General features: G+C 37.3%; 1 protein-coding gene across 2 annotated transcripts in view; it reads right to left on the bottom strand.

The window, feature by feature from the left end:
* Window positions 1-310: 310 nt before the first annotated feature.
* snap25a (synaptosome associated protein 25a) overlaps window positions 311-27,186 on the bottom strand; it is a 103,152-nt gene continuing 76,276 nt past the window's right edge. Inside the window, exons 5-8 of one of the 2 annotated variants that reach the window (XM_030128069.1) lie at window positions 20,698-20,815; window positions 8,975-9,094; window positions 6,132-6,276; window positions 311-1,908 (exon numbers count right to left, since the gene is read on the bottom strand). In XM_030128069.1, the coding sequence (XP_029983929.1) occupies window positions 1,840-1,908; window positions 6,132-6,276; window positions 8,975-9,094; window positions 20,698-20,815 (452 nt within the window). In that variant the 3' untranslated portion in view covers window positions 311-1,839. Of the gene's footprint in view, window positions 1,909-6,131; window positions 6,277-8,974; window positions 9,095-20,333; window positions 20,452-20,697; window positions 20,816-27,186 lie in introns of both variants that reach the window. The other variant, XM_030128068.1, reaches the window with a different exon arrangement.

Below are 27,186 nucleotides of genomic sequence, written 5' to 3'. Positions count from 1 at the left end.
TTGGAGTTGAAATTATTTATATATTACTATGTTATCATTTTACTGATCCAGCCCACTTCAGACCAAATTTGGCCCCTTAAGTAAAGTGAGTTTGACACCCATGCTCTAAATCTTACACCTGTTTGACTGTCAGTGAATAAAGCATGTTTTTTTTTTTTAACTTTCATATTCAGAGCAGGTTAAAAATGTGACTTTGGGTGCCACATCAGAGGTCATCTCCATGTACAGACACACAAAGCGAGTGGTGTTTTCAGTAAAAATCACCCTGGACTGGACTGAGAAGAGCAATAAAGACAGACACGGGGACCACTAGGGTTTATTACTTTTAATCAATTCAGCTAGCTACAAAATGTCCACCACTTCACACACTGACAGGATACAGAGAGGGAGTCTTTAATATTACATGCGTTGAGGACATCAATCTCACAGTTTAACTTATTGTGTCATTCAGGTTTTAGGTATTTACTCACCTTACTCTAACTACTCGACATTTTGGCGATTTGGTGTGCATAGCTCTAAAGTACAGAAGCAACAAAAAACCCCTTTTGTATGTATTTTTTGTTTCAGAGTATAGTTATTGTTATTTAATATTGTCAGTATTTTTTACCAATAACAAACCACACGAGGAGAATAAACTTACAGATACAGTCTTCTTATAAAAGTAAGGTCTCTCAGAAATATGCGTCTTTGCTTTACATTGCAAACGTTTATTTATTTTTATTTTTTCAGAGCATCCAAAACCTATGTTACAGTACACAACCAGTCCTCATCTTTCAGCACATAGTCAACATCTTCATCACTGAACTGCATAATCATTTAGAAAACAGGTCATTTTTTCATTTTTTTGCAATACAACCCCGAGTCCTCATATGTTTTCATCTTCGTCTCACTTTTTTTGATCCCTTTTGCATTATTTTACAACGAGATGGTCACAGTCGGTAAATATATCGAGACAGAAAGAGTGGCACTATTGCAAACTTGCAGGAGTATGGAACGATCAACTGTGTCCTAATACTGAGCATGCGTTGTGTCAATTTTGCTACTGACATGTTATCATTTTTTATATATATTTTTCAGACAGGTTTTATTTAGAAGACTAAAATCTACCATTTGTCATGCAGAGAACGCACAATTCACATCACTTGGAATGCAATGTCTAATACAGCTACAGAGAGTCTAGTTGCACATTGTCTAAACAGTAACTCAGTATGATTGCGATGAAGGAAAATGTACCAACGACTGCCTTTTGATTGTAAGTGCTCTTTGTGATCCCTTTCATCTGTACCGTCGCTTAGTAAACCTTTACTTGGGCCAGTCTTGTCTGTTTTATTGTGACAACACCAAAATAAGGAGCATGACAGTAGCCTAAATGGAATGACACAGTTTTACTAAGACGATACTGAGATACTGAAAAGGAAAAAGAATCCAAACAAACAGCTTGTATAGCATTCCTATTATATACTTGTCATCCAGAGCAGTGTACTTTTATATATATATATATATTATATATGATATATAATAATATATGATATATATATATATATATATTGATAAAGAGAATAAAAACTTCACAGGTGAGCTAGAGAGCCATCAAGTCAGCACTATATACAACCTTTGGAAAGAATGATAGACGGAGTATAAGAAATCATCATTTTACGAGGACAATCATCTTGAAAAAGCTCGACAGACGACACACAGAACAACATTTACAATGGGGAGGGGAGGTGATATGTGCATGTGTGCAAACCTAGAAGGTCAATACCATGATGAAAGCATGTCAGCGCCTGTCGATGTGCGGCGCGGGACGCCGGGACGGGTCACGCTCTGGGCTGGGGGCGTTTAGCCACTGCCCAGCATCTTTGTGGCGCGCTGGTTGGCCTCATCAATCCGGGTCTTGTTGGAATCAGCCTGAGCGAAGGAAAACAGGGAAAGAAGAGTGAGTTTTCTGGTACGGCATCAAACCATGTTTTAGAAGACAGCATGAGCTCATTTTGGGTCGTCTCATCTTTAACAAACACTGTACAGGAGGCGTTTATAGTAGTGATGTCTAGGGCTGTGCGTTGGCAAGAATCTGGCGATACGATACAAATCACAACATTAGGATCACAATACGATATATCGCAATATATCATGAAACTGTTATAAAGGCAATTTTTTGTTCGTTTCTTTTTTTTAAATGATTATTTCTTTGAAGAATTGAATTACACCAGAAATATACACAAATATTAAACCCATTTTTATTTGATCAGAACAGGATCTAACGCTATATCACTAAATTTTCCTGAATTAAAACTGAAATTCTGTTTTACAGACATTACAGTTTCAGATCCTGTTCAAATGTTCATATTCTATTATTTCATAACTAATATCAAAACATTATTTTTGTGCGATACCAACAAAGGAACGAACATTATTTGATAAGAGTGTTAAATAATAATAAATAAAATATAAACAAAAGGATAAACACAAAACAAAAATGAACCTCCACAATATCTACATTTGAATAAATACTTAAAAATAGCGATACAGTACTTTTTAATATCAATATAGTATTGTGAAATGAAATATCACGATATATTGCTGAACCGATATTTTCTTACACCCCTAGTGATGTCACCATCTGGATTTTTTTGCTTCCGATCTGATTTTTTTAGGATTAGTTTTGCTGATACTGATCTGATACGGAAATAATAAGGAAATATATGTGGTTATGAATTTGACACTGAAAGTAAGGAAGGGGCAGGACTAGATAAGCCTTTGCTTCTGTCTGTCCCTTCTCAAACTGTGTTTGAGTTGATTCATATGTACACTTATCTTAACTTTATTGTATTTTTGGACTTTTTCTGTTTAATGATCATTGGTGGGTGCATATGTAATTGACTTCTTGATTTTATTGTTTTATTTAGTTTGTTTTTAATTTTTATTTCAAAGTTTGAGACAAATAAATAAACAAACAAATAAATACTGATCTTCCCCGAGGTCTCCTCCCGGTGGGACATGCCCGGAACACCTCCCCTGGGAGGCGTCCAGGAGGCATCTGAAACAGATGCCTGAGCCACCTCAGCTGGCCCCTCTCGACGCGGAGGAGCAGCAGCTCTACTCCGAGCTCCTCCCTGGTGACTGAGCTCCTCCCCCTATCCCTAAGGGTGCGCCCAGCCACCCTGAAGAGGAAACTCATTTGGACCGCTTGTATCCGGGATCTTGTCCTTTCGGTCCTGACCCAAAGCTCATGACCATAGGTGAGGGTAGGAACATAGATTGACCGGTAAATCGAGAGCTTCGCCTCTCGGCTCAGCTCCTTCTTTACCACAACCGACCGGTACAGCGACTGCATCACTGCAGACGCTGCACCGATCCGTCTGTCAATCTCACGCTCCATCCTTCCCTCACTCGTGAACAAGACCCCAAGATACTTAAACTCCTCCACTTGGGGCAAAGACTCCCCACCGACCCGGAGAGGGCAGACCACCTTTTTCCGGGAGGAGACCTCGGGGAAGACCCAGGACACGTTGGAGAGACTATGTCTCTCGGCTGGCCTGGGAACGCCTCGGGGTCCCCCCGGAAGAGCTGGAGGAGGAGTCTGGGGAGAGGGAAGTCTGGGCATCCCTGGTTAGACTGTTACCCCCGTGACCCGGCCCCGGATAAGCGGTGGACAATGGATGGATGGATGGATAAATACTGATATTTTACAATGAAATTTTGATTTAAATTTAGAGTCATTATTTACAGATTATTATTCTATTATTTTACTGAAGATCACAAATGGGCTGAATGTGGAACCTGAACTAAAACAACTATGACACCTTTGACTCTTAATAACTTTAGTATAATTTTTGCACTTTCCAAATTCATACTGTGGGACACATTAGAACCTTTGACGGGCTGGTTTTGGGCTGTGGGCTGTATGTTTGTCACTGCTGTAGTACGTCTGTGGACAGATCTGTTCAGGTGTTACAAGGGGGTGTGTTCTGCGCCGTACGTTAGTGATGCATGGGTGGGGTTGGGGCGGGTCAAATACTTCAACAAAGGCCTTCGGATTGAAAAAAACCTGACGCGTGCATCACTACTGTACGTACCTCAGAATAAATACGCACAGACCATAAAGTGAAAGTCAAACATAGAGCCTTTACTCATTCGTCTAAGCCTCCTGCTGATGTGCAGCTCAGTTTCCTTTGTCCTACCTTCGGAAATTTTAATTTGAGGGGCAGGACATTTGTTTACCCCCCCCCCCCCTTCAAACTGGGCCCGGATTGGCCTAATTTTGTGACTAAATCTGATCCAATCTTCTAAAAAATGCCAGATCAGTATCGGGACATCCCTAGTTTATAGTAAAAGTATGAAACTGGAAGACTTTTAAACAGTAGACCTTGACTAAGTCTTGCCTCCAGCATGTCACTGTATGGAGGTTTCAACATATGCACTGCAGGAAATAAACACATATGTACTGTGTACACCTCTGGAATATCAGAGACAAATGAACCAAATGGACTGCAAGAGCTGTTTTACAATATAGTCTTAATTTAATAATCAGTAATGCTTGGTTTCCTCCGGTGTAAGAAACTAACCAACATCAAACTGAATATAACAGGTGATAACATGACAGGTTTAGCTGGACTCATACACTGTTCACACTGTTAAATGGATGTTTACTTGGTTTGCACTGCTGCATGACTACTTTCAGTATTCTTTACCCTTCATTTAGTATATCTATTATTTGCAAATATTTCAGTTGCACATTACTTTATATGTTCTATTTCCTAATATGTCTGTATTTTATTGTGTTGTTATTTAGATGTAAGTGCACTGTGGCTGGAAGAGACCACCTGCAATTTTGTAGCACAACGGGTGTAATGACAATTAGAGCTGCAACCGATTAATTGACTCAAAGTGATCCAAAAAAATCATTCAACCTCAATTCTCCTGAATCAAAGCTTTGTTTCCTTCATTTCTCTGCTGTTAAACGTTGGTTCCACTGTTGTGTTTCACACGGACGCTTATTGTGACGCACAAAGAAGCTTTAGTTCAGGAAAACTGCAATAGAATATTTCCCTTCAATCAATTCGAGTCGATTAATCAAATCGGGAATTTTTGCATTGGCTTCAAGCACCTAGTCGATTAATCGGTTGCAGCTGTAATGACTATTCTATTCTATTCTATTCTATTCTATTCTATTCTATTCTATTCTATTCTATATGTAGATATTGACTAGCAGAGGACAGACCAATGGATTTGAGGAAAAACACAAAACTTTTTTTTTGGTTTACCAAAATGGTGTCGGCTCAGTTTAGTCACAACAGAGCCATACATTCCATACATTTCAGTTGATGTGAATATGAGTGAATATTGTGAATATAAGTTCTTTGCAAACATTAGCTTGTTTACACAGAATTATTAGCAAACAAATACATTTAACCTTAAGTGAGAAGTGACTTGTATAATGTGACTTAACATCATGGTGCAGCATTATGTTCATATAATATGCACACAAAATGAAGGTCAACAGCAGTCAGATGTTTATCTTTGTCGACTACTGTTTGCTAAGCTAGCTAACATTTGTGTCTTACACTGAAGCACACAAAGCCGTTTTACTGATCAAATTAGTGTTATATTGAAAATGTAGCTCTAAAATACATGTTGTTGTCCTTTGTTTCTACTTCTCTCTGAAGTTTCTTGGCAGATTGTTTTTGCTTGAATTAAGCAAAAAAAAAAAAAAAAAAAAAAAAAAATCTGCCAATAGAACGAGTGAAAATGATCTTGGTAAGATTTCTTGAAATCAGATTTTCCGGATCTATTGTCTATAAATCAGTTCTTATAAAAAGTTCCTCTTTAGGTGATTCTGTCTTATTTTAAGTGCGGTGAGATATTTGGACTAGAAATGAAAAAAAGACACTTGTTCAGATTTGGATTTTTTTTCCAGTGTACAGCTCAACTTTTGTTTTACTGTGAATAAAGATTCATTGATGCTCATTCTTTTACTTGCTGCTACACAGACCCTCTTTTGTATTTGCTGTGTACTTTCATCTGCAGATCATGACTGAACTACCTATCTTATACATCGCTGACGGTTGCTACTGAATGTCTACTGCAGAAACACAGTTTTGGTGTTCTACTCTGACCGAATCCGGACTCACCTTCTCCATGATCCTGTCGATCTGGCGGTTCTGGGTGTCGATCTCGTTGCCCATGTCCAGGGCCATGTGGCGCAGGTTACCGATGATGCCGCCCACCTGCTCCAGGTTCTCGTCCATCTCATTTTCCCGGGCATCGTCTGTTACCCTGAACACACACACGCAGACCCGGGTCAGGTGGAGACAGTAGGATGTTATTAATAATAAACAGCAGGTCACGCACTGGCTCGGTGACCGGGTTCATGTGGGCATCTGGGCCTCTGCTCCAGACTTCACCTCTCAGTCTGGGTCTGACCTCAGACCAGCTTTCTGCGCACAACAGTCGTGGACACTGCATAACTGTTACTAACAGTATCTGCAAGATATGAATACTGTATTTCACTGCTGAACTGAATTTTGTTCTGTTTGTTTTAAAAATGGCCTGCGAGTAAACTTATTTAAATGTACATGTTTGCAGTCACTCCTCACCCCCCAGTTACATATGAGCAGTGACGGTTTCTGGCATGTGCATTATGTGCAGCTGACAAAAAAAAAATGACTATGTGAAATGGTTTTCTATGCCCCACTAGCCCCCCCCCCCCCCCCCCCCCCCCCAAAAAAAAAAAAAAAGTGTGTGTGTGGGGGGGTGCAGTACGTTAATGGAAAAGTGCCACGATTGACCTGTATGTGGACGACGTCACCTCCCAAAGATAAATTGGGGGGGGGCACAAAGGGGTGTCTTGCATAGGGTGCTATTAAAGCTACCACCCCCACTGCATCTGTTTTATACAAGCCAAGTGGCCTCTGTGTGTGTGTGTGTGTGTGTGTGTGTGTGTGTGTGTGTGTGTGTGCAGTTCGTCAAACTTCTGTCTTTTTGCTCAATGAACAGACTAGTGAAAACAGTCAGTTGATAGGACCAATATTTTGGGAGATAGTAGTAATTTTTAATACAATAGCCTTACAATCACGTTGCTATGGCCACAATGCTTTGGCGGTGACTGCTGGACAAATGTGGTACAGCAGTACGAATACAAGACAGAACAGCAGAAAAACGACCACATCTAGAACCTGTGGATCCACACGGGTCAATGCATTATATAGTTACTAGTTAGATTGTTTTCATCAGTTATTTATTTATTTAAAACCTTGTCCTTACATTTAAAACCATGGTCTAGAGCTGCACCTATCTATTATTTTTGAAATCTACTAATCCATCGATTATTTTCTTCAATTTGATTTGATTAAACAATTATTTGCATGGACAAAAAAAAGAAAAGTAAAAATATGAAGAAGAGATATCTGAAAACCACAAACCCCTAGTCCTTTATTCCAGAACCAGCTGAAACAACAACCACAAAAATCTAAAAGTAAAAGGATGAAGAAAAAAACCTATATATGAATAACAACAATAACATATGGTGTTAAGGCCGCATAAAAAAATACAAACACCTGTCACTACGAGAATAGAGTTGTAAAATATCGAGATAAAACCCGTAATTTTATGAGAATAAAGTCAAATACAAAAAGTCAAAATTTTATGAGAAGGAAGTGGTAATATTATGAGAATACTGTCGTCATATTCTGAGAATAAAGCCGTAGTATTATGAGAATGTCATAATTTAAAAACAAGTGGGGAAAATATAATAGAATAAAGTCATGGTATAACCACCGCTAGCTCTGCAGTCGACCACTTCCAGTCAGTTCCTCCTCCACAAAAGAGACAATTTACTCCAAATCTGTTCAGTTCGTATGACAAAACAAACCCAAATGTGTGCGAACTGTCTTCAAAGTCCTTCGACTAATGCTAATGTGTTGATGGTGGGCGGGGCTAATAGGCTCAGTATTTGTCCTTTGTGTGTAAACGCCAAATGAAAGTAGAACCTCACAAAATGTTCACAGTTCTACATTATAGGACCAGTGGGTATGCCTTTATTCTTGTAAATTATATTTTTCTTGCCTGTTTTTACATTAATAATAATAATAATAATAATAATAATAATAATAATAGTAATAATAGTAATGGATTAGATTTATATAGCGCTTTTCTGTGAACGCATACTCAAAGCACCCACAGTGGATTGCAAAAAATAACAGTAAATTATGGAAATACTTACATTTCCAAACTATCCTGTAACAATAAAATATGAACAACCTGAAATGTCTAAAGAAAATTCAGCTCAATTTGAACTATTTTCTGTCTGTTCCTCAGTGTTTAGTGTCTTTGTAGATAATAATTACGACATTATTCGTGTAATATTATGGCTTATTCTCGAAATATGACAACATTAGTCTCATAATATTATGACTCTTTTTGTATTCGACAGTATTCTCATAAAATTACAGATTTTATCTTGATATTTTACCATTTTATTCTCATAGTGACAAGTGTTTTTTATTTCCTTATGTGGCCCTAATACGCCGTCGTAGATTTTCACTTGTTAACTGACAAAGACCAATTCATGTACACTGAAGATGATTTTCATTTGAAATACAGCGTCTTTTTCCAGGTGTTAAAAGTACAACCATTATTTATAGAGGCTGTCGAAGGTATGAAAGAATGGCCTTTAACTGATTTTTTAAAAAAATATCCGCCAACAAAATATCTCATAACATATCTGTATTTACCTGTTTATTTAAACTGCAGATCAGTCTACACACCAGTGACAGTACTAAAAACCATCTAAAAGTGCAACATAAAGCTAATTATCTTAATTATAAAACATTAGAAATTTGAACCTAATAAAATGACTGATAAACTATAAAAAATAAACTGACTGAAAATGACTGATCCTCCTCTGTGTGACTTCTTTTAGCTTCAAACTTTTAGCCCCGCCCCCTTTCCCCCACTCGCGTCCTCACCCTCTTACCTGCGGATGAAGCCGCCGCTGATGGCCATCTGTTCGCGTTCGTCCACGACGCGGGCGGGCTGGCTGGCCACCACCCCGTCCTGGTTGTTCCCCCAGGCCTTGCTGGCTCCGCTCTTCATCCTGACCGCCGGCGGTGGTGATGTAGAGGAGGAAGACGAGGAGGGACAGTTACTGGACAGCTTAGACCAGCCGCTCAGACATTTACCTCAACCAGGCTGCCTTCCAATAGTCATGTCTACAAAGAGAGCCTTGGATTTGAGGTATTTAGCAAACTGCGTATAAATATAAATCAGTATATGTAGCGTGATCAGCTGACACAAAGGTGTTACTTGGTATCATGCATTCAGCACATAAATATATGGTGGGGACTAGACTAAGTCAAGCAAAGCATAGCAGGCATGGGCTGGTTGGTAGGTACAGGCTCATTCTGTTCAGATTAAAGTGTGTGATGTTATATCTGGTATAACATACTGATCAGAGTCAGGCAGGTTTGGGACGCTAAGTCACATTCCTCCAATCATGTCTGTTTGGTGTCGTTAAAGCATGCAGCTATTAGCTTCCACATGTAGGATGACTCAGTGTGTCAGTACAGCCCCTCCCCTCCCCTCCCTTCCCATCCCATCTCTTTTTTTTTTTTTTCCTTTTAAAAGAACTGACTAGCGCTACCCACCCCCCCAAAGCCCACCCTCCCACACCCACACCCACTCCCACAGTCAAATGTCCCACAGAAAACAGAGAATAGACAAGCTTTTGGCAGACACACAACACAGAGTGGTACAGGACTGTCACATTATCAGGAGGGACGAAGACTGAATGCAGAGAACAAACTGCCAAACGACAAAAGGAAACAGAACAAAACAAAACCAAAAAACAAAAAAACTGGAGGAAGTTAACAGAGAATAACACCATGGTTGTTGTTGACTGTTCCTAGATCCCCAACTCCACCCACGCTCCTTTGTGTTTTTAAAATGTCACCGCTTTCTTTCTCCAGGTTTGGAGCTCGGGACGTGCACTGGCAGAGGAGTGAAGAGCATGATGAGGATTTGGAGTCAGAGTTTTAGTCTCTTCTGTATCTGCTTCTGCCTAACGAAACTGAAGTGCACTAATACAGAGGTACTTCTATGAAACTGGTCCTAAAAACAGGACGTGGGGCTAAAAATTCAAACCAGATGTAGACGAATGTTATGAAGCACGTTTGGGTCTATTTAAAAAAAATATTTACTGAGGTAAAAGAGAAGCTATTTTTCAGATAAAATACATTTTTATATTATTTTACATTATATTTAATACAAAAGTCCACATGTAACATGGTCAAAAGGACACAAGAATTACATATTACTATTTTTTTTTAATATCTCTTTATTCTCTCACAGGTGCATTTTGGGAATTGAACTAATTATTGAAGGCAGGGACCGCTGTTGCAAAAGCATTCGCAATTTATATGCGTTTAACTGGGCAGGTTCTGTATGTAACACCAGTGGACACGATGGGTTCCACACCAAACCTGTAATAAGACTGAGATTGATGAAAAACCACTAGGATGGACACATTGAACACAGTGTCTTTATTTAGAGTCTATAGAAGAGCATTTACACACGTTTTCACATCTAATGCACTGACACCGAGGGAGATTTAACGTCCATATTTGCAATAGAAAAAGTCTGAATCTGACCAAGTGTATCTTTCTCATTCCTAGTCCAAATATCTCATCACACTTAAAATAAGACACAATTACCTAAAGAGGAACTTTTCTGTCGTCACTTTTCCATTGATCCTCAAATTGCACGAATGTAACTTACGCATAAAAATGTACCTAATGGAAAAACGACAATTTCGCCCAAACTTTTCGATTAAAAGTTTTTTTCGCTCGCAAGACATAGTTTTTCGGGTGTAGCTCAATTGCTATATCATGCAGAACTGCAATGGAAAGACCTTTTTATGCAACTACAGTCACGTGAATTAAAACAAAAAGCAAATGTTGACGACGTTACAACAAGCAAAGAAGAAGAGTTTTAAAAGAAACATGGTGCGGTATGTGTGGACACACCAGGAAACTGAATCATTTTTTAATTTAGCACGAGATAGAGGGGTAATATATAATAATAATAATGAATATATCTGTAAATCAACACCATATTTATGTTTGTCGCCATGTTTTTGGAATGACTTTGGAATGACAAATCATCGCATTTGTGATTTAATGGAAAAACCGACATTACGCACTTCTGTTTTTTCAACATTTAGTAAATATTGGTAAAGTTTTGCACAGATGTCCAATGGAAAAGCGAATAGAGAGATATAAGAATTATTTTCAGACAACAGATCTTGAAAATCTTATTTCAAGAAATCTTACTAAGATAATTTTCACTTGTTCCATTGGCAGATTTTTTTTTTTTTGTTGCCTAATTCAAGCAGAAATATCTTGTATAAATTGTTTTAAACTGGTTTTTAGAGGGGCATTTTTTTCTAGTGTGGGTCCTGTTATTGGCCCCAAAATTTGATTAAAAATGCATTAATTATGGGATGGCTCTGAACAAGAGTATAATTTTTTTTGCATTTATCTGAGGTCATCATTAAGTCCATTCTGGGGGGAAATCTGTCTACATTTACCTTTTACTATTGGGTCTAAAAAGCTGGAAAAGTAACGATACCAAATTGTCCCCAGTTTCATAGAAGCCCCCACATACAGCTGCGCTAACATCACAGCTCTGTTAGCTGTGTAGCTTTAGAAATGTCACCTTGCTCTGCTTGTCGAACTTCACACGTTGTTGCGTCGTGCGTCTGTTTTTGGCACAGAGGAGTCAAAGATGGAAGCACAGAAAGCTCTAGTTCACTGTTCAGCTGTGGTTTAGTGTCTGTGTTGCAGGAAAGTGGACTCATTTATGTTTAAGCATTTCATCTTCAGTCTTAAGCAGCTGATTGCGAAGGTGAATTGAAGCGTCTTTATTTTCTGTATTCATTCAACCACACTGTGTTCTGCGTTTGCTTGTATGGTTTGGTGTGCGGCTGAGTTTGGTATAACCTTGGAGTTGTGTGTGGATGATTCCTCGCTGCATCGGGGATGGCGCTGGCTCAGCCTCAGCCTCCTACATTGCTTTTATTAATAGAAATGGACTGAGGCAAGGCTTGGCTTTAGCTGCCCGTCCCTGCTGACACACACCAGCGTGGTTAACACACACTCTACCCTCGTCTGAGTCCTTTCTTTTTCTCCTTTCTTCTTTGTTTCTCCACCTCTTTTTCCTCTCCTACCATCACTTCCCTTCTCTTTTAAACTTCCATCTCCTGCATTTCTGCTTTCCAAAAACAGAGATCATGCATTCCTCTAATCAGCTTTACTGTGATTGAACTGAGATGATCTGATTAAATCATATGAGTCTGGCAGATCCACTGGTAAAGAGAACTCATTCTGTCTAATTCATTCCCTGAGTGACCTGCAAGTTGAGCGAAGCGCTAATTAAAATAAAGAAACGGCGAAAATCTGCACTAAAAAACAGGCATCGACCACCGATTATTCTGACAGGCTGCACGTGAGGGGATTAACACCTAAAGCAGTCCCGTAATCAGCATGTAAAATGGACGAAATGCTATGTAGCATGAAAAAGAAGAACAACTGTTTCTTTTTTAGCTGCGTGCGTGTGTGGGTTCAGTTGGACTTCAGTTCCCAGCAGGCTATCATGCCACTATCTGATATGGCTGACCTACATGTGGGCGAGTTCCCCGCGGTGGAGGGAGCTTAGCGGACGGTAATGTTTGAGCAGCCAGAGCAGGATAAAGGCTAATTTAGCACAGCGCTCTGCAGGAGAGGTGGCGCCGCAGAGAAACTGCAGCAGAACCAGAGGGGACAAAAGGCAGCAGCGTGCCGGATCGCCACAGCGAGTCGTGTCAAGACAAGGGAAGCGACAGACACAAGTACACCCAGAGAAACACGCAGTGCGCAGGGCTCTGAACCCACCAGCAGCTCTGCTCTGGTGATTTTCTCTTCCCTTCTTCTAATGTGGCATAATGCCATTCTTTCTAGCATTTGGCATTTTTATCATGCGGTGTTTACTAGGGGTGTGTATCGGCAAGAATCTGGCGATATGACACAAATCACAATATTAGGATCACGATACGATATATCGCGATATATCATGATACTGTTAAAAAGGCAGTTTTTTGTTAATTTTTTTTCTTTTTTTTTTTCTTCAGATTATTTCCTGGGAGAATTGAATTACACCAGAAATATCTAAAAATACTAAACACTTTCTTATTTGATCAGAACAGGATCTAATGTTATATCACAAAATTAGTTTGTAAAGGAACTGCCATCTGCCTCTCAGACAGTAAAAAGTTTTTTTTAGGATGCTTCAAATAACCATTATTTAATAAAAGTGTTAAATAATTATAAATAAAATATAAACAATAAAGAAAACCAAAAAACAAAAATGAACCTCCACCATATCTGCATTTGAATAAATACCTAAAAATATTAATACAGTACTTTTTAATATTGATACACTATTGTGAAATGAAATATCGCGATATATTGCAGAACTGATATTTTCTAACACCCCTAGTGTTTCCATCTTCCCATTTTACCTTCTTTCCTCAGATCAACAGGGAATCAGTTTACAGTGTGTCTGTAGTTTATTTCATTACAACCAATTGAAAAATCAACAAATTACTTTTGCAGTCATCTGGAGGATGACATGAAGTCAGCTTCACATACCCTCGCAAAGCCTCATTTTTTCATTATAGTGACACTGTGACATAATTTAGCATTAACCTCCTCAGACTCAGCTATGGGTTTTCTGTCCACATTTGTGGACAAGAGTTTCACAACTTTATACAAAAAAAAAAAAAAGAAAACTGTCCACCACAAAGGACATTCCATAAAAATGTAAAAAACTGCATCTGAAAAAACTGTTACATCATGATATTTCCAATATAGGCACTTATTTAATAAAAAACAAATAAAACTGGTACTTTGCTGACATTTCCTGGGTCTGAGGAGGTTAAAAAGCACTAAATCCCTGTATCTACAGACAAAAGGATCCCTTCAACAGTTTTTTGTTGTTTTTTTTTGTAAAAATGTACCGGTTTGAACCTGAACTGCTTCTACGTCTTCTGTCCCCGTTGCTTTTGTTCTTGGAATCCAAACCATAACACTTTATTTAGATAGTCCACCTACAGTTAACAGTGTCACATTTCAGCTGCTTATGCTTAGTATCTAATATTCATAATATTTAATTAGGCGACTTGAATTTGGATTTTGCTGGGCAAGATTCAAACTGTAAAAAATCTTTTCTCTAAACTTTATAAACTTTTTTTTTTTTTTTTTTAATATATGATTTATATTGTCAACTCCCAAATAGTACATTTTTGATCTACCTCTTGGCCTTTTTTGGGAACCATGTGTTCATTTCTAATTTCTTTTTGACTGCAGTACTTATATTGTATTTTTCATGTTTGCTTCTCTACCCTTTCTTATTTTCTGTGAACTCAAACTGAACTGGTCTGTGCGTAGGTGGTGTCCACCTATCTACTGATCACCCTGGTCTACAGTTGTTTTTGACATGATCTGCCTCAGAGATTAAATGTGCTAAATGTTACGTATTTTAATCAGACTAATTGTTAAACTAATGACCAAAGTGCTGGTTTGCTGATGTTTTCCAGGTATATGATGGCGTGTTCTTCCACATATATGTTTATGTCCATTTATCCAATAGATGTATAAATGTTCCGCTGATAGAACCTGTAAAGTGAATGTATTATCATGTGCAGACAGTGTTTTGAAGTAGATCTGACACTAATATTCCTTTGGAGTTAAACCCATTCTATCGTTAACCTCCTCAGACTCAGCTCTGGGTTTTCTGTCCACATTTATGGACAGAGTTTCACAACTTTATACAAAAAAAAGAAAAGAAAACTGTCCACCACAAAGGACATTCCATAAAAATTTAAAAAAACCACATCTGAGAAAACTGTTGCATCATGATGTTTCCAATTTAGGCACTGATTTAATTAAAAACAAAAAAAGCTGGTACTTTGCTGACATTTCCTGGGTCTTAGGAGGTGAAGTCTTGAATTTTACATTTTGAGCCCAGACTGTATCTGTGAAACTTCAGCCAACCAGCATTTAGGACTGGATTAGACTGGATCAGAGACTCACATGCGGTAACATTTCACTACTTTTATTGTGAAAGTATTTGACCTGTAGACCAGTGTCATCTAAAAGACCCTCATTTGCCCTCTAGGCTTTATACTGTTCACTGTAAACGACACCCAAAAGGATTTCTCACGTCCATCATCATCACCCTCATCATCATCATCAGTACCATCTTGATCTTAGTATCATCATGTGTAGCATTGCTGTTATGAGTTGCATCATCATGCATGCATGAGCATTCAAAGGGTCATGCTCGCGAGTCATTCCATGTCATTGGCGTTTAGTGGTTTAATAAATGGTGGTGGTGGTGGTGGCAGGGAAGGGGGTGGGGGGTGTTCAGAGAGGGGGAAACAAAAAAGTTTCGTTTCCTGCAATAAAAAGGTGAGGATCTGCTATAGATGTTAGAGCGGTGCGGTGGCAGAGATCATGCAGATGAGGAGAAGTGTCAAACAGTCCTGGACCAGGCTGACCAAAGGCATTTTGGGACCAAGATCCCTGAAGCTCCAGCTCCAGTCAACACATGTAGAGGATCTGAGTGCCAAGATGCTTTGGGAGCCCCAGCCCTGCTCTGGTTGAATCCAAGTAGTTCTACATTTGGCAACAGCGAAGGTGACGTCAGTGTAGAAGTCCTCATCTACGACTCTACAGGTAGGACTTCTACAACGGCTTCACCTGCATGTACGTGTCTCCCATTAGGAAAGTGGCAGCTTAGAGAATAGGGCACTTGGTAGAAGAGTGTTAGGAGAGGCACTTATTGGTGACCCAAGGCCTAGGCTGAGTGGAGGAGAGCTTATGTGGAGGACTGGCCTGTTTCTGCTCGGCGGCGTCTCTGATGGGCCTCACATACGTGGTTGGAGTAGGTGGAAACTGGACTTAAAAAGGGCATTATTTTGAGGCCTGGATGGGATGATTTTTTCTACATGGTGGCATTGGAAAGCTCAGTAGTACTCATAAGTAATGTGGTACCTGGATGGGCCGTTAAAGTTTCACTGTGATGTTCTGACTTGGGAAGCACATCTTCCAGAAGAGACAGACATGGAAATAAGGTATTTACAGTCAGAAAAAAAAATGACTAGACCACCCTTGTTTTCTTTAATTTCTTGTAAATTTTAATGCCTGCACTGTAAAAAAACAAAAACAAAAAACAAAACCTAAAACAACAGTAATATTCTGGCAGTAGGGACGCCGAAAAAATACTGTTAAATAACGGGAAATAACCATCTCATAAAAATACGGTAATTTTCCATAATTAAAATACAGTTTTTTGCTCTAACTTTACATGAGATTTTGCATATTTTTTTGTTAGTTTTTAATGTTTAGTAAAGAATATTTACATGTATTAAAACAATCAAATTACACACATATATATATATATATATATATATATATATATATATATATATATATATATATATATATATATATATATATATATATATATATATAATTTTCAGTGAGACTCAGTTGTCCAATCCACTGCTAAAAACTGTATTTGGACAGTTTATCAGTGCTTATACATGTTATACATTCACAAAACTCATTTATTCAACATTTTCGTTGTGAAACCTCCTGTAATTACACAAGATATTTGTCAATTAACAAACAAGTCTGGTTCAACTGACAGAACAAATACTTCTGTTACAGTTAATTGTTAGTGTTTTTTTTCTCATTTTATTATTTTTTTTTTTACAGCATTAAACTTTTTTTTAAAAAAGTTAACAGTTTAATCTCATAAATAGAAAAGAAATATTTGTGAAATTACGATACATTTGCAAATGTATTTTAACTGTATTTTGCTGTGAAAAAAGAAAAAAAAAATCTTTTAAAAAATGGAAATTTTATGGGTATTCACAGTTACAGTTTTTTCGTGTTATTTTCCATTTAACATGTAAAATCACAGTCTGTTTTTGTCTTTTCATTGATATTTTCCTGTATCTTAAAAATGCAGGAAAAATCTGTAAAATAAACAGTGAAAATTCTGTTAAATTACAGATTTTTTTTACAGTGTGGTCCAACTAAAGGTCCATTTGTTTGGACAAATACAATGATACCAACAAAAATAGCTCATAGTAGTTAAATTTCAGAGCTGATATCTATCCATTTAATATGTTTTCTTGATAAAAACCAAAATCACTTCAGTTCTTCCCTCAGTATCTGTGTCATTTTACTGATAAAAACAGTGCTTTTAGACATTCCATGTTTTCTTTTCTGTTTTAGTCACATGACACACACAGGAGTTAGGACTGGATTACATGACTGTTGTTTGTAATGACTTTGGATGGTCCAAGGTTATAACAGTTTGGGATTTTTCATTATAGTTTAGTTTTATTTAGCTTTGACTTTTTTTTTTCTCTAATTCAGTTCTTTTTAATTAGTTATTAGAGCAGGTTTGCTAGTTTTTATTAGTTTTTGTTATTTTCTAAATGCTTAGTTTTAGTATTAATTTTACTTTTTTTTTAATATCTTTTCTTTCCTCGTCGTATTCAAATAAATCCCAGACAGGACTCTGCTGCTTTAGTCTCCATGTTTCCAGGTAGAGTGGGGACCAGAAGACGACTGGAAACCACAAGTGATGGACCGTTAAATATCATTTGGTGCCAGCAGCTCAAATTACTTGAGGGAAATAAATCGATTTCATATCAATCGACGTTGACAAAGACGAAAATGAAGGGAATTTTATCCATAATTTTTATCTGTTTTAGTTTTATAAACACAATACAGTTTCAGTTAGTTCTCGTTTTTTTCTTTTAATTATAGTTTTTATTTATTTCAGTTAACAAAAATATTTTTACAATTCTAGTTTTCGTCATTTCGTTAGTTTTCGTTAACGATAATAACCTTGGGATGGTCTAATAATTTTTTTCCACGACTGTATGTGTCATCTAGTATTTTTCAGTAAATACAAGTTGTGTAATAACTAAGGCTGTCAAAATAAGACTTACTTCAATGTATCGAGGAAAAAAAATAATCCAACAACATTCTTGGTAAGAGCATTGTACCATGCAATTTTGATTTTCTGTATCAGAACCTAAAATATCAGCTCAACACCAGGCATCCTGCAGTAAACTCAGAGGTTCAGACCTACACTGCAAAAACTGAAATCTTACCAAATGTATTTTTCTCATTTCTAGTCCAAATATCTCATTACACTTAAAATCAGACAGAATCACCTAAAGAGGAACTTTTCAGTGAGACAGAAGAACTGATTTATAGACAAGGCAATAGATCTGGAAAATCAGATTTCAAGAAATCTGACCAAGATAATTTTCACTTGTTCCATTGGCAGATTTTTTTTGTTTGAATTAAGCAAAAAAAATCTTGAATTAAGAAAAAAAAACTGCCAATGCCATATAAAACAGTAGTGCTATATACACCTTTAAGACCGATATTTGACAGTTCACATTCTTTTTTATCACACAAAGCTGCAATAAACACTTAACTGCTTCATTTTCTAATCTGTTCTCTTGTCATGTGATGTAAAATGCAGTCTACATGTAAACCAGAAGCCCTTACAGAGTGAAAAATATCCCTTTAACATCTATCTGCATCAGTGTAGATGGGACACGTGCTTTTGTGTATTAGCAGATATACTACATCACACAGTTAAACAAAGTAACATGAATCATAGCTGAACTTATTTTCATGTATGTCTATTCTGAGATGATGTCCCCAAGTCAAAAAAAATAAATAAAAAAATGCAGTGTTAAAGCAATACTGAACCAATCAGTGAGCCCCCCCCCCCCCGCCCCCCCCCCATTAATGTTAAAGAGATTAGCCCTTGCCGATTGTGGAGCTATGAATCCTGGGTAACGGCACTGTTAGTCTGCAGGCCAATCCAGTGGAGAGGGCGCCATGGGAACCCACGGCTGCTGCATGTGCCCGCGATGGTCGACTCTATGGGTGTGTCTAAATTTGTATGTGATATGGAGAACATTTAGAGCACGGGTGTCCAACTCATGTTAGTTCAGCTCCACATTCAGCCCAGTTTGATCTGCAGTGGGCCGGAGCAGTAAAATAATACCAGTGAAAAAAGTAAAATTATATTATGATCAGGTTTACATCCACAAAGTTTCCTTAAAAATCTGAATAACATGAACAACTTGAATCGTCTTAAGAAAAACAAATGCAATTTTAACAATATCCTGCCTCGGTTTATCAGTTTATCATTTACACGTGTGCATTTCAATCACACAAAACATTTAGTAACGGGCAGAATATTGGTAAAATTGCATTTACTTTTCTTAAGACATTTCCGTTTGTTCATATTTGTTCAGGTTTGTGGAAGCCAATAATGTAATAACAACCAATAACGTAATAATGGCCGATAATGTAATAAATTTGCTATTTTTAAAATGTAATAGGCCAATAACGTAATATCTGGCCAATAATGTGATAAAAGTCCTGAACCAATAACGTAATAACTTTTGGCCAATAACGTTATAACTTATTACGTTATTGGCTCAGTTATTACATTTGCAAAGAATTTTTTTTTACCAGGCCAATAACGTAATAACCAGCCAATAAGTTATAACGTTATTGGCCGAAAGTTATTACATTATCCGTTCAGGACTTTTAATACGTTGTTGGCCAGATATTACGTTATTGGCTTACTACATTTTAATAATGGCAAATTTATTACGTTATCGGCCGTTATTACGTTATTGGCTTCTACAAGGTTATTCACATTTTTTGTAAACGTATAGTTTGGTAATGTAAACATTTTCATGTCATTTTACTTCTTTACACCAAAAAAACAAAGAGAAAATTTGGGGTTTGTCATTATTTATATTTTATTATGATAATATTTGACTGGTTCTGACCCACTTGAAATCTAATTGGTCTGTATGTGAAACCTGAATGAAAATGATTTTGACACCACTGACTGTTCATATCTTCAGTGTAATTTTTGTATTTCACAAATTCATCCCGCGGGCTGGATTGGACCCTTTGGCGGGTTGGATTTGGCCCCCGGGCCGCATGTTTGACACCTGTGATTTAGAGCATTGACCCCCCCCACCCCCCACCCCGTGCCGCCCTCATTGGGCTGTGAAGGGCCAGACTCATAGTTAGTTTGGAGCTGGAGCAGAGCGGACTATTGGCTGATGGCCACCATGATGTCACTTCTACCTCGGTTACTTGGACTTGTCAGATGTTGATTGTTTTGGATTTATTTTTGTATGGCAGGCAGGCAGGCAGGCAAGCAGCACCTACTTGTTACATGGACAGGAGCAAAGACCACAGAATTTCCCTAGATCGTTCAAATTCTTTTCTGCATCCTTCATGTCCTTATTGATTTGGTCCATTCCCTCCTCGATGCGCTCCAGTTGCTCTGATTAAACACAAGTCATTTATCCCCCACAGAACGAAGCACGAGAGGAAAGAGAAAGAGAGAGAGGTAGAGGAGAGGGAGAGAGAGAGAGATAAAGAGAGGACAAAGGAGAGAAGACAACAACTTCAGACACTCACTGTGACGAAAGAAATTCAAACAAAAAAGAAAAAAAGAGGAAAAAAAAGAGGAAAAACTGGACGCCACCACATATGTAAAGAACCTTTGGGGCACGTTGTCAGTACCTACTTGTTACATGGACATATGAAAAGCCCACAGCATTTCCCTAAATCTTTTAAATTTTTCTCGGCTTCCTTCATGTCTTGGTTGATATGGTTCATGCCATCTTCAACACGATCGAGTTGCTCTGGTCAGGACAAAGGGATGACAGTAGTGGAATGAATTTCATTGACTGATTGACAGAAATATGAGTTATGATGAGCAGATTCGTGTGTGTGTGTGTGTGTGTGTGTGTGTGTGTGTGTGTGTGTACAGTGTAAGACTGATCAAGTTTCTGGTGAGTATATCGATTTGGAGAATGAAATATGATTATGGGGAATTACTGAATCTTTGGGCCAGAAGATGATATAAAAAGCACAAAAAATCAAATAATGGCGGTGACTCTAATTAGACTGAAATCATTAGGACACATAATCTGAACATCAGAGAATAAAAGCAGCTCCTTTACAGTTCAGATGCTTTACGAACTATTTATTTACTTTGTTATTTTTTGTTATTTTGTTCATTGTTCTGGCTCGAAGTCAAAGGACAGGAGTGAGTATTTAAAATGTTATTATGTGAAGTTATTTAATGACGAGAATGGGGGTGGGATTAAATACGTTTTTCTTCTTCCCACTCCTTTTCGAGTATAGATCAATGATTTTTTTTTTATTTTTTTTATTTTTAATTTGCATGTATTCTGTAAATGCTCGAAATAAACGAATGAATGAATTAAACTTTATATTAAAATACAACACTCTGCCTCAAGAGTTGTGGTGACAGCATCACTCGCTGCTGACAGGTTTTTCTTTTCCAACTAAACTGATCTGAATTCAACCTTAACCCTGTAAAGCCTGAACCATTAAATCATTGACAGAAAATTCCAGTTCTTTGAAACTGGAGCCTTTATTGGTTCTTCTAAACAACCCCAATTTTTTTTTTTTTTTCAAATATCAGTTTCCATGTATGACTTTTAATTTTGTATCATATTTGATCCATCAGGTCTCAAAGCTCAAATCTTATTTTTAAACAAACAAAAGCATAATATAACACAAACCTGTCTAACAAACTGGTAACTCCTTTTCTAAATGGTCACAGTTCTTCCTTCCTCATTAACCCTTTCATGCATGAATTATGAGAACCTTAATCGGGAGTTGTTTTTTTTTTTCCTGAGTGTTTCTATTCCTTTTTAGGCATGAAAAAAATGTAAAAATTTTTATAAACCAAATTTTTATGGAGTTCCAAAAATGTCCACTCAGCTGGACACCATGCATTTAATTTCAGAAGCAAAGAAACGTGTATTTACTGATATACTGCGTCAAAACTAGGAAATAAAAACATGTTTAATGCTGCTAATCTGATGTTTTCTCACATTTTAACATACCTGCATGGAGATAATACGCAAAAAAAAAAACAATCTTTACAATCTAATAAAAAATTAGCAATTTTTTACACTCAAACATGTAACTGCAGATCAGGTTTATCTAGAACAGCAAATTTACAGTAATGGTATGCATGTCAGTGTATGGGATGATGTATAAGTGTCCACTGTGTTGGCTGATACGGAACTAAAACAACCAAATCCATAAGAGAACACCTTTAAACAGCTGTAACTGTAGTGACCACTATCCATGAAAGGGTTAATGACAGTCTTGTAGTGTCACTGGAAAGGCCTCTGGTGAATGAACTCCTCCCCCTGGTGGATTATCTGTGTATTGCATGTATCTAATTGTATACATCAGGTTTTTCAAGAAAAAAAATCCCACTGATCATGTAGAGGGCTTCAAAACTCATGGATCAAATATGATACGTGTGGCGTTATAGGGTGAAAGAATCAGAGCAGTACTTGTTACCATGTATGACGTTTCTGTGCTGTTATTACATATATATATATATATGGTGCTGTGTGTCACCTATATTCCAGTATCTGGCCGAACTGTATCAGATGGGTTTTGTGCATACACCTAGTCATATTGTAGAGTTTGCTGTTTCCTGGAAAACGAAAAAAATGTGGATGATTTTTTTTCTACTCTGGGGTCCATACTAATGCACATCCGATAAACAGTTTTCTTTAAAGTTTATGTCCCAATCAGGCTTTTCTGGAGGAGGCGTGGCTTCCCTACTTTATTGTTTCACAGGAACCAAATAAATATGCAAAATCATCTGCTAACTTTTTTCATGGGGACTATGAGGCTAAAGTGAAAAACACAACATTATTAAAGTCTATGTAAAGCAGTGGCAAAAATCTGGAAGTCATATTCTGTGTTCTGAGCTAAAAGTTTGGCAAATATCACAACAATCTGAAAAATATCTTCTGTCATATTTCCTGGATTATACAGTCACAGGTTAGATACAGAAGATGAGTCAGGGATTTATTGACCCCTTTAATGCAAGTTTAGTTACTAATATGTATTAGTGGCTAATGCAGGGGTCTGCACCCTATGGCTCTTTAACCTCTCTCTATGGCTCCTATTGTCAAAAAACATAAGGAGCATTTTGAAATGAATTGAATGAACAATTACTTTTTAACATTGTTTTAGGCCTAAATCAATTCTAATGTTGTCCATCAGCAAAAATGTGCAGGGTATAACTACACAGAATCAAGTAATTTGTTTTTGACAGCATCTATAGCAACTACGTTATTTTCTTGCCAAATTTAATACAAGATCCTCAGTTTGCATTTGTTAGTAGTTTAGCTGTTTTAAAGTCAGCCTATATACATGAAAGTTGAGCTTTTTATCGATTACACAATATAATTTTGTTTGGAAATAGTGTATATTATTAAAAAAACTGTACAAATCTTGAATTTTTTTATAATGTAGTTGTATAATTTCATAAATGCACCAAACATTGCATTATTGTAGTGGAAATACAAAGTTAAATAGTCAAATTACAAACTAATCACAAATAGGCTACAGAAGAACAGCCCCCTCGTGGTAAAATGTAGATGAGTTTAAATATTTTTTTTTATGGCTCCAGTCACATTCTTTCTTCTTTTTCAAATCAAGAATGACTCTTTAGATTGTAAAGTTTGCAGATCTGTGGGCTAATGTTAGCTAGCTGTCATAATATTCCACAGCCACCGTGGCTAATGATCTCTATTCTATATATCATTACAATGTTACCGGTGGAGTAAGGCTAAGGCTGCGTTCACACAGCAGGTCTAAATGCACAATTCAGATTTATGGGTGAAATCCGATTTTTTTTTGTGCGCTCGTTCATATTCCACATTAAATGTCACTTCTATCAGTTTTGAGTCTGAACTAAATGCGACCCTGAAGTGACCCACATGGACTAAAGAGGTCCTGATGGAATACCAGACCATGCAGACACACACTATGTTCACTGCAGTGACACTCCTGGGACGCAGAATTATGACATTTGTTGCATTTCAGTGAAAAAAGGTCTGATAAATACGACCAGGACATTCAGACTGAAGTCACATTGGAAGATATCAGATACATATCGGATTTAGGACCACATATGAAAGTGGTCTGGGTCAGATTTAGGACCACATATGAAAGTGGTCTGGGTCAGATTTAGGACCACATATGAAAGTGGTCTGGGTCAGATTTAGGACCACATATGAAAGTGGTCTGGGTCAGATTTAGGACCACATATGAAAGTGATCTGGGTACTGCAAAAATCTAAATCTAACCAAGGGTATTTTTCTCATTTCTAGTCCAAATTAAAATCAGACAGAATCACCTGAAGAGGAACTTTTCAGTGAGATACAAGAACTGATTTATAGACAATAGATCTGGAAAATCTGATTTCAAGAAATCTTAATTAAATAATGTTCACTTGTTCCATTGGCAGATTCTTTTTTTGTTGTTGCTTGAATTACGCAAAAAAAAAAATCTTGAATTAAGCAACAAAACCTGCCAATGGAACCAGTGAAAAATATCTCAGTAAGATTTCTTGAAATCAGATTTTTCAGATCTGTTGTCTATAAATCAGTTCATCTATCTCACTGAAAAGTTCATCTTTAGGTGATTCTGTCTGATTTTAAGTGTGATGAGATATTTGGACTAGAAATGACAAAAATGCACTTGGTCACATTTAGACTTTTGGGTTGGATTTGAAAAAATTGGATTAGTGTTGTTCAAACTGCCTTTAACAGATTGGATACAGGTCACATATGGGCACAAAAATCGGATTTGGGCCACATTCACCTGCAGTCTGAACGTAGCGTTAGTGACTAAAATTCAAGTGAACCTGAGCTGCTTCACTGGGGGATGAACATCGTTACTGTACGTTAATCATATAAGAATGCACTGACGAAGCTACTTATAGCAGCAGAATGGGTGCTCTGTCTGGTTGTGGTAACTGAAAGGATTTTAGATGTGATTAGATTGTGGTTTATGAGCTTTGAGAGGCTTTGTCATGCTGATGTGGTGGAGGGTGGGGTGGTGAAAAGGGGAGCCAATCTTCAGCGGCACAAAGATTTCTTTTTTTTTTTCATCCTGGTTGTGATTAAAGGAAATATAGTGTGGTGAGAGTATGAAAGGGTGAGGTACAGTTAAAAAATGAAGCACATTGAGAAACTAGTTCATTGACTTTTTCAGATTTGTAAAATCCCTGGTTGAAATTCATTTATGTTAATGTATTCCACTAAGAAATGATCCTCATTGCGTCAGTGTTGTTCCAGTGAAGCAGGGTAATGCCGTGTAGCAGGCGACACGTTTGAAGACATGGTGTTTGGAAGTGGTCAGTGAAGGGGACTGAACCCAAAGCCCACCTCTGCGTTCTAGAACCATCTGTGGTACAGTCAGAGGGCTACAGGCTTTTGTTTTCTGCTCCAAAGTAGGGATGTAACGATAGCAAAATTTTATATCATGGTTATATAAACAAATGTTTGGTATCTTTTTTTTCAGCACAACTTCATCTATATCAACTGCCTGTTATTATTTTTTTCACTTTAACCGACTATAAAAACATAAAAGGACAAAAAGCACAAAAAAATAGATAAAATCCAATTTGAAAAATGTATATAATTTATTGCATAAATAACACACAGATGCTTAATGAACCTTTTCAAAGACTTTAAAAGTGAATATTGGTTCCAAATATTAGGTATATACAATTATAATTGTAATAAATTAAAACTATACTCAGATATTTGATATAAAAGCAGATCTTTACATAGGCCTTTTTTCCCCCAAAAGTGCGGTAATCAAACACAGTTATCATGAGAATTAGAATTTAAACGGTAATACTAACCGTCTGCAATTTTACCGCGGTTTATCGTTATAGCGGTAATCGTTACATCCCTACTCCACAGTCAAAACCAGAGGGTCAGAGGTGGGTTCAGGCTTCCTGCTGCCTGTGTCCAGTCAGCTGTTGGAATGGGTTTTGGAGTAGTGGTCCTATGGTGAAAAAAGCCTGTGGAGGGACACAGCGTTCATGTCCCCTGGTTCAATGCAGGCTGTCCTCCAGGTTTAGACTGGTGTGCGTTCATGTCAGACACCCCCCCCCCCCCCCCGTCCTCCAAGAGGACACAGAGGAACCGTCCACTAATGTTCCTCTGGAAGTAGAATGCATGGATGAAGCAAGTTTCGGATGCTTAACACAAAGCATCGAACCAGGGATTGTACAAAGCAGCGTATGGTTGAATATTTTGTCATTACCAGCTAATTCGATCGTTTTCTCTTCGTCACCTTTTTACATTATTAACCCATAAAGTCCCAGTGTTACCTTTGTGACAGTTCCCAAATGAATTTTTCTCTTTTTTAAGTGATTTATCTCCATTTATCATAATATTATCCTCTCCATTTTTGCATTTTTTTCCAGTGAAAATCTGGTATTTTCAGGTATTTAATTTACTGATCATGCACTTGAACCATCATGTTGAGATTACATTTGAGGGTTATTTTACCAAAATCAGAAAGACTGAAGAAAAAGTGACTTTTTCAGTAAAAGTCTCTCATTAACTGATCATAAACCCAGTGTGTCCATCCACTGTCACTGATCCAACTATATGGGTTTTACTGGGGAATCAATGTTGTAGAGCAGGGGTGTCAAACTCATTTTGGTTCAGGGGCCACAGACAGCAAAAAAGATCTCAAGTGGGCCGGAGCAGTAAAATAATGCCATTATAACTTATAAATAATGACAACTCCAAATCAATTGCCTTGTTTTAGTGGAAAAAAGGTAGTGACAGTATGAAAATATTTACATTTTCAAACGATCCTTTCATAAAAAAGTGAGAATAAACTGAACAACCATGTTGAATTGGAAATTTTTCAGAAAAACAAGTGCAATTTTAACAATATTATGCCTCAACTTATCCTTTATGCATTTGTGGTACAGATCGCGGTGGATTTACGAAGACACAAATAATTTATATTTTATTGTTTTTTAATGTTTTTTTTTTTATGGTTTTATTGTTTATGTACAGCACTTTGGCCAACTGTGTTGTTACTTTATAAACATAGATGGATTGGATTATATTTAGACAGATAGTTCAACAGGCATATTATTGATCAAATTTGGGAATTTGGAGTTATCATCATTTAT

The sequence above is a fragment of the Sphaeramia orbicularis genome, chromosome 24 (genome assembly GCF_902148855.1).
Source record: "Sphaeramia orbicularis chromosome 24, fSphaOr1.1, whole genome shotgun sequence".
Lineage (NCBI taxonomy): Eukaryota > Metazoa > Chordata > Actinopteri > Kurtiformes > Apogonidae > Sphaeramia > Sphaeramia orbicularis.
This window is presented reverse-complemented; position numbering and strand designations above follow the sequence as displayed.